Source organism: Diaporthe citri (assembly GCF_014595645.1).
Source record: "Diaporthe citri strain NFHF-8-4 chromosome Unknown scaffold_1, whole genome shotgun sequence".
In the NCBI taxonomy this organism is placed as follows: Eukaryota; Fungi; Ascomycota; class Sordariomycetes; order Diaporthales; family Diaporthaceae; genus Diaporthe; species Diaporthe citri.
In genome coordinates, this window is record NW_025064846.1 from 2,794,677 (window position 1) to 2,810,093 (window position 15,417).

Here is a 15,417-nt window from a genome sequence, read left to right on the forward strand (position 1 = left end):
TAGGTACCTATGTACACATAGTACAGCAGGCCAATGTGGAAGCATTTGCCCATCCCGGAAGGACCACACTTCTCCAGACTCCAGAATCTCCAGACTCGGTCGACTGCCAGACCTGTCGGGCCTTTGTCTGTCTGCAGAGAGCTGCAGGCTGCGGGCTGCAGGCTGGTGGTCAGATGGATACTTGGCCTGGTCTCCAATTCGGCTTGAAACTGCTCTGTTGGGTTTGGTTTCCAAAGAACACAGCAGACTGCTTACGCTTCTCACAACACGCCCTGGTTAGCTAACTCGAGCACGCTCTCTTTCTCTCCCTCCATTGCTTCATGCAACACAAAGAGCCGTACCTGGTGGTGAGGCCACAAGCCGAGGAGATCGGATCAGATCTGGTGGGCTCGGGTGTCTGTTCGCGCGTCCAGCCCAGCAGCCCAGGCCTACCTGTGCAATCTATTCCCAAGCCCATCCAGGGTTCCGGTAAATAGTGATGCACCGGATCCAACCGCCAGAACGAGCGCCTAGTAAATAGGTCTACATAGTAGCCTGGGACAACCGGCCCCATCCATTTCCCCGTGGACTAGTCGACGCATTGGGTACAAACAAGTCTGGCCTGTGGCACACGCCTTGGCGTCCTCCTTTGTCCAGCACCGCTCCAGCTGAGCCTAGCATCCCGTCTGGGCTGAAGATCAAGTCTCGGTGGTCGAGCCGACAGTCCAGCAGCACGCCTTCGACCTCTGCAGCCCCTGGAGCTTATGACTTGGTCGCGACGACAACAACACAAAGCAGAAAGGGCACCATGAAAGAATCAACAGGGGGGGCCCCAGAGCCAGTCCGAGACCCCGCCGGACCCTTGAGCCAGGCCGCTTTGCCTTGGCTCAGGGCGGCATGGGCGGTAGCCAGGGGAGCCCTTCTCCATCCCATGTCTGGTCTGGTCCGGTCTGATATCGCCATCTTGATGTGACATACTATGCGCTGCGGCACCGTCATGGTTGAGCAGACCTCGGATTATTTCTCCATCAATGCCACTACACCACACCAGGCCCTGCAGATTTCAGGAGCCTCCGTCATCGTGCCAGGATTGGGGATCCCGAAAGATGGTGCCAGTCCATGCCTTTTACCTTGGGCCAACCTTGGAAGACGCTTCCCAAACCCCCCTGACTGGCCGCGGCTGTCATGGCCCGTCTGGGCCATGCTACGGCAGACCTGGGGAACAGACTCGGACCACCATTGAATCGATTCATTTATTTATTAAAGTCGGCCGCGACTGCCGTCGACTCCCCAAGCATGCGCAACTCTCTTGCCTCGTTCTATCGCTCTTTGGCCCTGTGCATCCGTTCTTTGCTCGTCCTCACCCACCGTTGAGCCCACTCGCCCGCCTGCAGGCCTGCACTTGCAGACTCGCACTCTTTGTCGCGTGATACTCGCAGGGGCCTCGTGCAAATCCTTACTTGAATCGCAACCTGCACCTCGGCAAGGCACAGCCGTGGAGAAGAGCTGCAGAGACCCTCTCGCGATCTCGACCCTTTCCCCAAGCCACCCACCACCCGAGATTCACTCGCTCGTCGACATTTGCCCCTTTTGCTGGCTGCCTTTACGACCCGGCCGGAACCCTGTCTCAGCCGTGTGCGGTCCGCCGGAACCTCGACAGCCTCTTTTTGTGGCTTGAGACGCGCTGTCAAGACGTCAGCTTGTCGGAGAGCTGCAGGAACGGTGCCACAAGAGTCCCCAGGGCTGAGAGGCGGTAGATCCGTCCTTGTGCAGCACCCCCAGGGCCGGTTCAGGGCACGTACATCGTATTCCGATTGTGGATACTTGACAGCGATTCCCCACTCACCGCAGTATCCACATATTGCCTGAGAATCGAACTTGGCGGTGAATTCCTGATCCCTACCTCAGCTTCGCCTCTCTTTAATAAAAAGGGGACAAGGTCCTGGAGGGCGGGCTTCTGGCTCTGGCTCTGGCTCTGGCCCTGGCATACCCTTTACACGAAAACATCCAACAAACCTCACACGACCACGTTCGTTTCCGTAGCTTTTGGTAGACTTTACTCGAGGGGGTAATGCATACACACGCAGCAGCAATGGCACCGTACAGCGCAAAGGTTGACACGCCTCGTGATGTCGAGGACGATGACTTCGATTTCGAGTACTTCTCCCGTACTTATAAGCCGCTTTCAAACCTCCCGACCCCTCCTCCGTCATCGAGGAATTCGGCTTCCCCAAGCCCCGTCCTTGGGTTGGACAACGACGAGTTTACCGACTCGACTCTGTTAGGTACGTTTTCAGTCACTGGGGGGCGTGTGTGTTACGTCTATCGTGATCGCGCATGACTAATCAAGATCGCCCTGCAGGACCAGCAGTACATCTCGTCAACCTTCACCCACCATCAGCATCCATCGCCTCGCCGTCCATCTCCCGCGTCCAAGCCATTATAACCCGCGCCGCCCTCCCTCTCGAAACGATTGCGTTGGCCGTGTGCATTCTCGACTCGCTGGACTCCAAGTTCTCCCGCAAATGGCGCATGGAGTTGCCCTTGGGGGCAGCCTCGTCTAGCAAGCGACACACGATCTCGGCCGCCTCCAGTCTCGCCACGCACATCGACTTGGTCAAACCCGAGCTCATCATCCTCACAGCACTTGTCATCGCATTCAAGTTCACCGAGGACTGCCAGGAGCCAACCCAGTACTACGCCTCGGACTGGGGCAATGATCAGTGGACCTGCGACCAGATAAATGCCACGGAGCGTAACATCATGGAGCACCTGGGGTACCGCATCCTGCCGCTATTCGAGAAGACCATCATCGAGGACGCCCTGGACGACATGAGGAGGGCCGGCGAGATGGCATTGAGGGAGATGGAAATCAACAGGCAGAGGGTGAAGCTGGATGTTGGCCACTCGAGGTCCATCAGCGTGCCTGTGGGACCTGGACGCGGCGATGCCATTTTCGGCCTGGGCTTCCAATTGACACCACTCGACACGCCCACTGAAGAGCGGTCGGTGGAACTGGGGGCGCCACAGTAGTACAAGGCGTGGGGGCCTCCATCCTTGGCAACGCCAGGGGATATCGGGGTCAGCAGCATGTCAGCAGCAACACCGCGGCCCCAGGGCTAGATGTTGTTCTTGCACGCATGCACTACCATCATTGCACGCCAGCATCGAATTTTGCATTGTTTGCAACTAGCGAGTTTTGTTTCATCACAGCGAGGCGTTGGGATTATCGGGAATTCTTTGGGCATCAGTATATTGTGGCACTGCAGAAGAAGCAGGGAAAAGGCGTCTGCCACCAGTACCAGGACGTCCCGAGGGGCCGGCCACTGTCGACTGAGATATCGCAAAAGCGTTATAATACCCGTGCAGTAGTAGTTTCTAATATTAAACCCTTGTGCTCCGGCATACATTCAAGAACATAATTTTGTCTCCCCAAAAGAAGGATGAAAATTCACTCGGCCGTGCAGACTAAGTCATCAACTTCCAAAGTCCGTCAAGCAGCCTTATGTGCTCCTGCTGTCTCTCGTATACCTCGTCCTGCGGTCGCTTCACAGGCACGAGGCCTATATCAGACCTCTTCTGATTGATCTCCCACTTATACCGCCGCACATCCGCCTGCGCCTCCTCATCCACGTACAGCATATCCTTCTCGACCCGGCCGGGCCTCCAGCCCAGCGCCCACTCACCCATCACGTCCTCACACCACCCGAGCCACTCCTCGGCCGCCTCCAGCTCCTCCCGCAGGGCCCCGGCCTCGTCGTCCTCCCCGCTCAGGTACTCGAGCCTCTCGCGGTCGCGCGCCCGGAACTGGCCCGCGAACTCCCGCCGCCTCCTCTTGCCCCCCGGGTACGCCATGACGTACCTGGACCGCTCGGCGACGTACTCGAAGCACCGCCGCGCCGCGGACAGCTTGGCCTCCTCGGCGTCCTGGAGCGCCGCCCGCAGGTCCCCGAACTGCGCGGCCATGGCGATGGGGAACTGGCGCGTGCGCTTGAGGTGGTCCACCATCAGGCGCCGGCGGTGGGCGCACACCTCGGTGTATACCTCCTATAAAAATGTGAGGTCAGCTACCATAGCATCTACTAAGGATGGCGGGTGAGGACAGAATCGTATTTGCCCTGAACATATAGGAGGAGGCCACTTACAAGCTCGCGAAGCACCTTGTCCATCCGCCCCAGGTCACTGGGCAGGGGCTGCTCGCCAACAAGCCCCCCAAAGAGCCGCAGCGCGTCCTCGTTGTACAGGAACGCAAGCAGCGTGAGTTCCCGCCGCGGCCGGAGGTGCTCGAGGTTCTCGAGCGCCGCATCGCGGTAGGCTTCCGGGTCAAAAGGCCGCCGCGAGCGCCTCCTGGGCGGCGGCAGATCAGGCAGGCCCAGGGGCGTGAAGATGCCCCTCCGGAGGCCGGTGGTGGCGCGTATGCTGCTTGGGGACAGGGGCACCTTTCCCTCCCGCTCGGCCCACTTGAGGATGGCCCGGAGCCGGGTGTGGCCCTCGATCCTCTCCTCCCGCTTGGCCTTCGCCACCCCGGCCCAGTGGAGCAGGGCGGTGCCACTGACATCGTGGGCCGTATTTTGGCGGGCCGTGTGGCTCAGCTGGAGGTGGGCAGCGCAAGCCTCGTCATCGTGGGGTACGTCCTCGGCGTCATCCCCAGCTTCGGTGTTGTCGTCCTCGTCCCCAGCTTCCGTGACGTCCTCGTCTTCGACGAAGTCAGTGTCTGGGTCGGCCGCCAGCGCGAGGCCGTACTCGTCGTGCCTTCGGCCGAGGTAGGCGCGCACGCTCACGGCGACCTCACGATCGACTTTTACTGGTGTCCGGGCCAGGGGCCTTCCCTCGCTTTTGTCTGACCGAGAGGACGTTGACGATGCGGAAGTGTGTTCATCATCTGATGAGTTGGACGCTGTAGTACTTTCGTCTCCGTCCTCCGTCGTAGAGGGTGGCAGGGTTGGACTTAGTGAGCCTACGGATGGCAGTGAAGAAGAAGATGAGGATGACGAGGAACCTGCAGAAGATGGATCATCATCACCAGTGTTTGTACCCTCCAAAACGCCGACGAAACCGAACAGATCCACCGGGGAAATGGAGGCCTTCTTAGTGACGCGTTCCACTGGAATCGGGGGAGAAGTCCGGGGCGGCGTTGGGCTGTCGGGTGAGGGGGGAGATGATGGGCGTGAAGACGGAGACGAAGGATCACTTGGAGTCGGTGATGAAATAGCAATCCGAGGCGGTTCTGAAGGGGCAGTCGGAGGCGGAGCTAGAAATACAATCGTGGATGGTTCTGAGACCTTGTGCCTTGTGCCCAGGTGAATGGCTGGTGGAGAGCCATCGTGTACGTTGTCGGATGGCAACGGGGGTTCCACGTAAGGTCCAAACCGTACATTTTTCTTGGGCCTATCCCGTGGTTCGTTTGGGTCTTTGAGAATTCCCTTCTTCCTCTTCAGGTATTTAGATTTAGGTCGTGTCAGGGGGCCAATCTTCTTGCTAGGCCCTGGGTTATCTCTGTCACCGCTGTTGTCGTCCTCGACAGGAGGCAGGTCGATGTTGGGATTCCTCAGATTGCTGGGAAGTAGTCTCTGTACGTCCGGCCTGCTGATGAAATTTTTCAGCTGCGTCTGCTCTTCTCCGGTCAAGACTCTGATGCTGTCTTCGTCAGGCTCTCGCCAGTCGTGCCTGGTGAATCTAAAGTTGTCGAAGCCCGCGGGGTGGGGCTGCAAAACTAGGTTGGCTATATATGATCGCGCGGTCTGACCCTCTGTGTGGGTCGATTTGGTGTAAGTGGAAGTCATGTTGGAATTTCCACAAGGCGGCTTTGGCCCTCTCGTGCTCACCATATGCGTCGTTTTGGCTCATGTGGACCTTGATATCCTCCCGTATCAACTCCCTCTCAGACTCTGCGTAGAGCTCGAGAGCGTCTCGAAGACATCGTTCAAGCACCGAATATAGTCGAGTCAGGCCAATTTTCCCTCTAAGGGTAAGGTCAGGATTTCTGGCCCACGTCTTCAAGTCCCGTCCAATCAAAGTGACATTTCGGGAGTAGTCGTCTTCAAGGCGCACAGCGTTGATGAGCTTTTGATGCTGGTCAAATATGAACAGCCCGTAATAGTTTGCGAGCCCATTTACCGCTAATTTGACCAAATCAATGGTTCTTGAGAACTCCTGGTGCTTCTCCCCCAACAGCTTGACTACGGGGACGTATTTCTTCAAGTTTTCGAAAACCCTAGTGGCAACGGGCCTGTTCATTGTGTTGATTCTTGACGATCGGTGGCCGACGGTGGGGGATTGGAAGGTTTGTAGAATTGTTGACAAGCTTTTAGAAAAGGTTATTCTCGAACTAGAAATCTCGAATATTCCCATGTGTCAGCTATGCAGTGGGAAGAGGTCTATTCTTAGCAGCAACAGGCTCAAAGAAGCGGCTTGGGCCCACGAACGGTGAGTTTTCTATACCCAAGACAATGAAACCCAAGTTGCATGATCAACCAGATGCGGAAGAGTGATACGAGTGGAAGTTGGTCTTCTGGTAACTTCTCTTTGTTTACAACTAAAGCAGTGGTCTGAAGGTATTTAATACGCTTAATAATAATCAACGTCGGCCTGACCCAATCAAGCATACTTGGCGCGGTGCAGCTGGCAAGGCATTGTCCCCCCCCCCCCCCCCCCCCCCACCCAGCCTGGCCCAAAACAGAAAAGCAAAAGGAACAAAAACAATAGCGAAAATTTGTCCCCTTCAAAACAAATTCTGAGAATAAAGCTTTGTGTCTGGGTAGTTGTGTAAAAGGGTCCTGGTTCACATTGAGACAGCCAAGATACAATAGGTAGGCTGACCGTTTGTAACATCTGTTACGGCAGCCATTTTCAATTAAAGCCAGATGTACCTTTCCAACTGCAATATAGACTTTGACATAACATGCTCAAAAATGGATACTTCACAGTATTTGTACCGATTGGCTTCCAATTTCACTCACCTTCAACAATGCTCATTTGAATACGTGTTTACGAGGCCGGCTCAATTGGTGTTTCTGATACATGCTTGTGAGTACTTTGGAGATCGCTGAAACCACCCAAACGTATCCAGCGCCCCATGCTTTTTTCAATTGACCAGGAATAGTAAATGGTTCTCAACAGCAAAGTAGTCACTGGGCTAACTATTACCGAACTAAAATCTACGGGTCAACAAAGCCAATGTGCGGAGCCGAAGCTCTTCCATCACATCAATGTTGAATTACATAGATTCTCATGGCTCTGCACTGTAATTACTGCAAAAGATTGCATACGGGCTTTTCAGTAGCGAACTCACCTACATATTGAATAAATTACTTTTGTACAGAACTTACCGGGACCTCTGGAGGTCATCCATAATCCGCTTGAGAAAAGCAATGAAACCTGCCGCAATGAATTACGACATGCTTGACTCACCATCGTGTGCGCGCAAGAGTTGGATATGCAGCCAGTTCTTCAATGGCTTTGTCAATCCGCTTCTTACAAGTCAGTACCTGAAGTTTGACTTCGAGCTTCTTGCGCGCGTCCGTCTCCTCGTGGTACTCAGTCCGGAGGGCCTTGAATTTATCAAGCATCGCATCCAGCAGGTACTTGTTCACGCTTGCGTTGGTGGCAACGCTGCATTCGACGCACTGCGGCGGCACGACGCCCCCGACGGGGAGCGTATCCGGCGTGCTGAGGAGGTTTTCCCTGGTCAGTGGACGGATGAGGCGGGACGTGTGGTTGCAGAGCTGGTACCGGAGAGGCGTACGGCAGAATGGGCAGGCCGGTGACTCGTTGAGCGAAAACCAGTTTCGCAGACATTTATAGCCCGCGACGTGCCCACACGGCAAGATGGCCAAGGTGGAGTCGTCGAGGCCTCTTTTCTCGCTCCGCAGGAGAAGCTGGCTCTCCTGGCAAATCCCGCATTGCCCAAGTTTCTTTGCATCTACTGAGAGAGAGATTTTTGGGCAGGGGACGAAGTTTGGGTTCTCGACCTCGACCAGGAGAGCCTCGAGCTCGATGCGTTTGTTAGCGACGCGTTGGTTAGCCATGACGGAGAACTCGGAGTGAGTGGCTCAGAAAAGTGACCTGGTGTTAGTGGTAGAGAGCTGATGATTTGATTGATCAGTGTTGAGCTCTAGGTGCCATGTTGGCTGCACACGGTGGATTTATATGCATGTTGTCCAACACATCAGTTCAGACAATGCTGCTATAATAGCCTTTGAATCATCTTTGTCTGTCTGTCTGTCCCCTTGACCATTGTTATGCTTGAAGAGACAAACGCTGAGGGATGCATTGTGAAATAATGTTATTGTCCCTTTGTTGACTTATTCCGCGGTTCTTAGTGTCCACAGTTGAGTTGGTACAGACGTGGAAAGCGGGACGTCATGACGACAGTGGGTCTGGTCTGCAAGCCAATGTCAAACTCGTCATTGTCAGTCTGAGGCAAAATGGCGCTGGATCTGGTGTCGTCGATGGACCGGACCCATTAAACTTAAACTACGGCTGTGCGTGCCCGCAGAGCCGCTCCTCAACAGTTTGGTCTGACTCGGTATGAAACCAGCCAATGGGGAGGTAGCTATTTCTGCTTGGCGTCTGTATCGCCAGTGAGATGATTGTATGCAAGATCCCTTGCCAAGGGGGGGTTAAGGTTCCAGTTACCTCGGTTTTCAGCGGTTGAGATGCGCCTGTCCAGCCAGCCCGCACCGCGCAAAGAAGTCTGATAGCTGAGGCAAGCCCTCATTAGGGGGCCGCATGCAGGCGCATGGGTGCGGGGATCTTCGACTCACACCAGCGACTGTAAAAGCGACCGAGTGCTTTTCCCGTACGAGCTGGGTGACATGTTGCCAGATGTGACACAGTTCCACTCACTTTCCTACCCAAGGACCAGTTGACAAGATGCTGACTCCTGCCGGATCGGCCCTGCGCCTGACGCTGTCCCGAGCTCAGGCACCCGGACAAAGGGTCGCCTTTGCTTCTCTGCTCTCCCGCCGGCCGAACGGAGCGGCACGCATCCACAGTGGTGCTGCTATCCCCGGCCGCCGCATGTCGACAGTAGTCGAGGACCGCGTCATCGAGAATGCACATGTTCCCCCGCCTCCTCCTCGGCCACAGGGTCCTGCTACGGTTCCTGTCGAGGCAGAGCGCCCGGCGAGTGACATCCTCAAGCAGGCCGTCAAGGCCAGTGGTCTTCGCAATGACTGGACAAAGCAGGAGATCGCGGCTATCTACAACCACCCGCTGATGGACCTGGCTTTTCAGGCGGCAAGTCCTCGAGCCCTACCCAAACCTGAACACCATGAGCTGACCTGCCACCTCAACACCAGGGGACTGTTCATCGCCGGTTCCACGACCCGGCCGAGGTGCAGCTGTGCACCCTGATGAACATCAAGACGGGCGGGTGCAGCGAGGACTGCAGCTACTGCGCCCAGTCGACGCGCTACCAGACGGGCGTCAAGGCACAGCGCGTCGAGCCCGTCCAGGCCGTCCTCGAGGCCGCCCGCACGGCCAAGGCCAACGGCAGCACGCGCTTCTGCATGGGCGCCGCGTGGCGGGACATGCGCGGGCGCAAGAACTCGCTCAAGAACATCAAGGCCATGGTCGAGGGCGTGCGCGCCCTCGACATGGAGGTCTGCGTCACCCTCGGCATGATCGACGACCAGCAGGCCAAGGAGCTCAAGGAGGCCGGCCTGACCGCCTACAACCACAACGTCGACACCAGCCGCGAGTTCTACCCCTCGGTCATCACCACGCGCACCTACGACGAGCGGCTCAAGACGCTCTCGCACGTGCGCGACGCGGGCCTCAACGTCTGCTCGGGCGGCATCCTGGGCCTGGGCGAGAGGGCCGAGGACCACATCGGGCTCCTGCACACCGTGTCCACGCTGCCCTCGCACCCGGAGAGCTTCCCCGTCAACGCCCTCGTGCCCATCAAGGGGACGCCGCTGGGCGACAAGAACCCCATCGAGTTCATGGCCATCCTGCGCACCATCTCCACCGCCCGCATCCTGATGCCCAGCACCATCATCCGCATCGCCGCCGGCAGGAAGACCATGAGCGAGGAGAAGCAGGCCCTGTGCTTCATGGCCGGCGCCAACGCCATCTTCACCGGCGAGAAGATGCTTACTACGGAGTGTAATGGCTGGGATGAGGACGGCGAGATGTTCAAGCGGTGGGGTCTCGTGCCCATGAAGAGCTTCGAGAAGAGCGAAAAGCCGCAGCCGGAGCTCTAGTAGGGGTGCGCCATGAGTACATGAAGATAGAATGTCAAGCAACAAATCAAAATAGACGCAGATTTTATTTCTTCGCGTCCAGAACTAGAGCCTCGCTTTCTCTAATGCATCCGCTCCATTGGTATTTCCCAAAATGGCCTGAACCGGACGAGGCTGCCAGTGGTGCTTTTCCTTTACCTGCAGATCGACCCACTCACCAATCGACATGGCTAACTTTTCGACTTCCCATTCCGTGTTCCCGGCATGCAGACATACTCTCACCCTTTCGGTCCCGTGCGGTACGGTAGGTGCTACTATCGGACGTACCATCAAGCCCTGCGCTTGGCAGTGACTGGCTAAGCTGCGCGGTTGCGGCGTAAAAACAGGAATGATTGGCGATATGCTGTTGCCAAGGGGGCTCAGGGCGAGTATTGCCGGGGCTGAAGGGTCCTGGGCAAGGGCCGAGACGATGCCTGAAAGCAGGCGATGGGCGAGGCGGATGAGATGCTGGAGATGCCCGACCAATGCTTCAGTCCTGCCTGAGATCATGAAGTCGTATGAGGCTCTGATGCTGGCAAGTGACGGGAATGACATGGCAGTGGTGTATATCAAGGTCCGGGCGTAATTTATGAGATATTCCCGGGCAACCTTTGAGCATAGAACGGCCGCTGTAGGTGTCACATTCCAGCCTGTCAGTACTCTTCACAGCGAAACGAGGCTCACTTGAGATGCTGGGGCATTGAAGAAACGGTAACGTGAAAAAACACGAGTGACTCACCACCTTGGCTCCCAACAGCCTTACCGAACGTCACGACCCGAGCAAAGACCTTGTCTTCGACACCCAGCTCGCAACACAAACCCCTGCCTCGCTGGCCGAAGACACCCGTGGCATGTGCCTCATCAACAATTAGATATCCATTTTCCCGCGGGAGCACACCTTGGACGACATCCACCATCTCCCGTAATGGTGCCAAGTCCCCGTCCATGCTGTAGACAGCCTCCACAGCAACAAAGACATTGGCCTTGCCCTCACCCACCCCGTCCTCCCTTTCAGCCAGCTCACCCAGCACCTCCCGGAGCCCATTGACACTATTGTGCCTGAAGGGGAGCCGCCGTGCGGCCGGCACGCGCGAGAGCCTCATGCCATCGTGGACGCTGGCGTGGATCAGCTCATCGTAGACGATGAAGTCCCCCGGCTGCGGGGCGCACGAGAACAGCCCGACGTTGGCGTCGAATCCAGAGGTGAAGAGCAGGGCACTAGGCGAGTTGTGGTGCGCGGCGATCACGGCCTCGAGCGAGTCCGCGAAGGGGTGGTTGCCGTCCAGCAGGCGGGACCCGCGCGATCCGAGCTGAGGTAGTGGTGGAGACGTCGAGGGCTCCTCCTGTCCGGGGCGGGAGCTGTACCCCTCCTGCCTCAGGAGGTTGAGGAATACCTCGCGGATGTCGGGGTTGGTGGAGAGGGACAGGTAGTCGTTGGAGGAGAAGTCGACGGTCCCTGGTGGGACTGTGGTGAGCCGGCGGAGCAGTGACCTGGAGCGACGGCGTGAGATCAAGGAGGAGAATGTCGACTCGAGCGCTGTGGGTGATTTCTGGAGGGGCATGATCACCGACGTCCCTGGTTGAGATGCTGGCCAGAGGTATTCTGCTGGTGTCTCATCTGGCCGGGGCGTCTTTTGGTCTTGGTGACTGCGAGCTCAAATTCGCTCACTCCACGGCCACGACACTGGACTTCTCCGTAGCCCGATACCGCACCCAGCCGAGGTATCTTAAAATTGATATTCAGCAAGTAAGCTTTAGCTTCGGATGTGCATTTGGATCCTTGTGTCCTGGGCCTCAACAAAAATCAATCGAAGGGACTACTAGGTACATAGTCCAAGTACGTACCATGGTCTTGGTCAAGACACCCCCGGCAACAAGTGAACCCTGACCCTGGCCACCTGCATGGTGGGGTATTGAAGAATTCGAGGTCAGTCATCAAGGTCCTGAAGCTTCATGACTCCATCTTCTCAGTCACGTTGAGGCCTTGGATGCTGCACTCTCATTTCACCTGGTGCAGACGCGAACAACGCCAGCCTTGCTTCCGTGCCCATGGGCGTACGCACCACCCCCGTTGGCGGGCTGCTATGGCCGACACTGCGCGCCCTGCAAATCTGGGGCGCCAACACTGACGTCGGCAAGACGGTCTTGTCGACCATCCTCTGCGTCGGCGCTGCACACAGGCGCCCCAAAGAGGGCGTGCATTATCTCAAGCCCGTGTCCACTGGCGCCGACCGCGATGCCGATACCATCCATGTCCGCACCGCGTATTCGAGGATACACACCAATTCTTCGAAACCATACTGGTTCGACAGCCAACACATCGTCCGGTACGACGACCCCGTCAGCCCTCACATTGCCGCACCCAACTCCGGACGCGTAAGTCAAGACCATCTCCTCCACGGCTCCTCACCCGTACCTATGTTAGGAGTGCTGCTTACTCGCGTTGTTGGGAAAGGCCGTCATCTCTGACAAGGACTTGCTCGCTGCCATCTATTCCCGTGCCTCGACGCACGCTGCCGCCCTGCCGTCGCGCCATGCCGAGCGCAGCTGGCTGTTCTGCGAGACCGCTGGAGGTGTGCATTCTCCCGGCCCGTCTGGCACCTCCCAGGCCGACCTGTACCGGCCCTTGAGGCTGCCCGCTATCCTGATCGGCGACCCCAAACTAGGGGGCATCTCAGCAACCATCAGCTCGTTTGAGTCCCTGCGCCTGCGTGGCTATGATGTTGAGTCTGTGCTCATCCTCGAGAATGAGGAATACCGAAACCACGAGTACCTCAAATCATACTTTCAGGAGCAGCAAATTTCTTGCACTGCCATTCGCCCTCCGCCCACGCGTCATCAAGACCCCGAAAAGGACCACAAGTCATTGCACAACTATTATGACTCCATGGGCAGATCTAATCCTATCAAGAACGTCTTGCGAAGCCTAAACGACCGTCACGAGAGGCGCATCAAGAACCTCGATAGTATGGCAGAGGATGCTCAGAAGACAATATGGTACCCGTTCACCCAGCAGAAGCTGCTGACGACCGACAAGATCACCGCCATCGACTCTGCGTACGGTGACTACTTCCAGACGTTCTCCCCAAGCCCCAAGGCTCCCACGGGGTTGAAACGCAACCCGCTCGCAGAATTCAAATCGAAAACACAGTCAACGCCCTTGCTTCGCCCTTCTTTTGATGGATCCGCCTCCTGGTGGACTCAAGGTCTCGGCCATGCCAACCCGCAACTCACGCTTGCCGCCGCGTATGCCGCCGGTCGCTACGGGCACGTCATGTTTGCTGAGGCCATCCACGAACCAGCGCTGAAGCTTGCGAAGCTCCTGCTCCGCCAACTGGAAAATCCACGCCTTTCTCGTGTCTTCTACTCGGACAACGGGTCTACCGGTACCGAAGTGGCTATCAAAATGGCCCTCCGTGCAGCTCGGCTGAGGTATGGCTGGGGGTCGAGAGAGAACCTGAGCATTCTTGGTCTGAAGGGAAGTTACCACGGAGACACTATTGGTGCGATGGACTGCTCGGAGCCCGGAACGTACAACGAGAAGGTTGAGTGGTATAAGGGCAAAGGCTACTGGTTCGACTTCCCGACTGTCAAAATGACCAATGGGAAATGGCAAATCGAAGTCCCAGCTGAACTTCGCGTTGACGGGAGCCCAACAGCCGCGACAGAGTTTTTGGGACTCGATGCTATATTCGACTTGAAGGCGCGTGAGGATACTGAATTGTACCGAGACTACACCCGCTACATCTCTTGTACGCTTGAGGGCCTCCGAGACCAAGGCTACAAGTTTGGTGCGCTCATGCTTGAGCCGATCGTGCTAGGAGCCGGTGGCATGATGCTGGCCGACCCTCTCTTCCAGCAAGCTCTCGTGGATGTGGTCAGGAGCGACCCCAAGCTGTTTTCTGAGTCTGCCCCTGCCCTGGATCTCGAGGACGCAAGCAACTGGAAAGGACTCCCTGTTGTCTTCGATGAGGTCTTCACCGGTCTCTACCGCCTTGGCAGCCCCAGCTCTGCCAAGTTCCTCGGGGTCCACCCCGACATAACTGTCCACGCCAAGCTGCTGACAGGCGGCCTCCTCCCTCTTGCTGCTACTGTCGCCTCGGAGTCCATCTTCCGCTGTTTCGATAGCGACGACAAGAGCGACGCCTTGCTGCATGGGCACAGTTACACTGCTCACGCCGTTGGCTGCCAGGTCGCCGTCGAGAGCCTGGCAACCATGAAGCGCATGGAGAGCAGGGGCGCATGGCGAGAGTTCCAGGACGACTGGGCGGAGGGTGCTGAAACCCCACTGCTTGGACAGAACAACGGCCAGCATAAGCCGGCCGTGTGGAGTGTCTGGAGCCGGAACTTCGTACAGGAGCTGTCCACCAGGACGGATCAGGTGGAGGGTCTCTGGGCCCTGGGAAGCGTGCTGGCTATTCACGTCAAGGACGCCGCAGGCTCTGGTACGTCCAACTCATACTACAGAATGCTTTTCCAGATATGTCTAACATTGGCGACAGGTTACAAGTCAAACGCCTCTCGTGCTCTGCAGGCTGAGCTCATGGGAAGCGCCAAGGATATTATGGGATCCAACGTGCACTCGAGGGTCTTGGGCAACGTCCTGTACCTGATGACGTCGCAGACAACAGGTGTCGACACGGTTAGGCACCTCGAGCAGCGGCTGCTGCGTGCCGAGGCGCTTGGAGGCACCCCAGAAGAACCAGAGCCGGAGCCGGAGGCAGAGGCAGAGCCTGCTGAAACCTCAGACCGGGGTTCTGAACCTTGATGTTCTTGAACAACCATATGCATTGATCTCTTTGTACATGATTCGAACTGATCTGCTCAAAGCTGTGTATGAGATGGAGCAGGTCTTCCCTGGTCCCGCCACTTTTTATGCCTACTGAATAGCTCCGGGTCAAAGGGTCGTAAAGCTTCTCAATAAACACAATATAAGTCACCATTGTGCCCAAACAAGCACATGCGACCATATCCACAAGAAAATATCGGATCCCGTTCGCTCTCCTGTAATCAAGCTTGTGAGAGGCAGAGTAGTTGGGTTGGTGACGACCAGCGAATCCCTGCTGTTGCATGTTTTCTTTTCTCTTTTGCCATTTTGTGTATTTTTGATCATTTATCGACGTGTGGTCCACTCGTCACTCCATTCCGGCGGAAATTACTGATGAAAATGCCTGAACGGACTGTGTGGGGGATCTCTTGGTGGGGAGTTCCA

General features: G+C 56.8%; 5 protein-coding genes across 5 annotated transcripts; 3 read left to right on the forward strand and 2 right to left on the reverse strand.

Annotated features, from left to right (window-relative positions):
- Positions 1–2,071: 2,071 nt before the first annotated feature.
- Positions 2,072–3,012, forward strand: INS49_000726 (uncharacterized protein; the record flags this gene model as incomplete). Its single annotated transcript, XM_043161562.1, has 2 exons — positions 2,072–2,264; positions 2,342–3,012. 2 exons carry the CDS (start codon positions 2,072–2,074, stop codon positions 3,010–3,012), a joined length of 864 nt encoding a protein of 287 aa, XP_043030068.1.
- Positions 3,013–3,447: 435 nt separating this feature from the next.
- On the reverse strand, positions 3,448–8,006 carry INS49_000727 (uncharacterized protein; the record flags this gene model as incomplete). Its single annotated transcript, XM_043161563.1, has 6 exons — positions 3,448–4,026; positions 4,125–4,876; positions 5,076–5,118; positions 5,355–5,728; positions 5,805–6,208; positions 7,390–8,006. 6 exons carry the CDS (start codon positions 8,004–8,006, stop codon positions 3,448–3,450), a joined length of 2,769 nt encoding a protein of 922 aa, XP_043030069.1.
- An 847-nt stretch (positions 8,007–8,853) lies between these two features.
- INS49_000728 (uncharacterized protein) lies at positions 8,854–10,187 on the forward strand (the record flags this gene model as incomplete). Its single annotated transcript, XM_043161564.1, has 2 exons — positions 8,854–9,129; positions 9,282–10,187. The coding sequence occupies 2 exons, from the start codon at positions 8,854–8,856 to the stop codon at positions 10,185–10,187; spliced, it is 1,182 nt and encodes a 393-aa protein (XP_043030070.1).
- Positions 10,188–10,885: 698 nt separating this feature from the next.
- On the reverse strand, positions 10,886–11,767 carry INS49_000729 (uncharacterized protein; the record flags this gene model as incomplete). Its single annotated transcript, XM_043161565.1, has 1 exon — positions 10,886–11,767. The coding sequence occupies one exon, from the start codon at positions 11,765–11,767 to the stop codon at positions 10,886–10,888; it is 882 nt and encodes a 293-aa protein (XP_043030071.1).
- A 487-nt stretch (positions 11,768–12,254) lies between these two features.
- Positions 12,255–14,973, forward strand: INS49_000730 (uncharacterized protein; the record flags this gene model as incomplete). Its single annotated transcript, XM_043161566.1, has 3 exons — positions 12,255–12,581; positions 12,661–14,650; positions 14,708–14,973. The coding sequence occupies 3 exons, from the start codon at positions 12,255–12,257 to the stop codon at positions 14,971–14,973; spliced, it is 2,583 nt and encodes an 860-aa protein (XP_043030072.1).
- Positions 14,974–15,417: the final 444 nt, after the last annotated feature.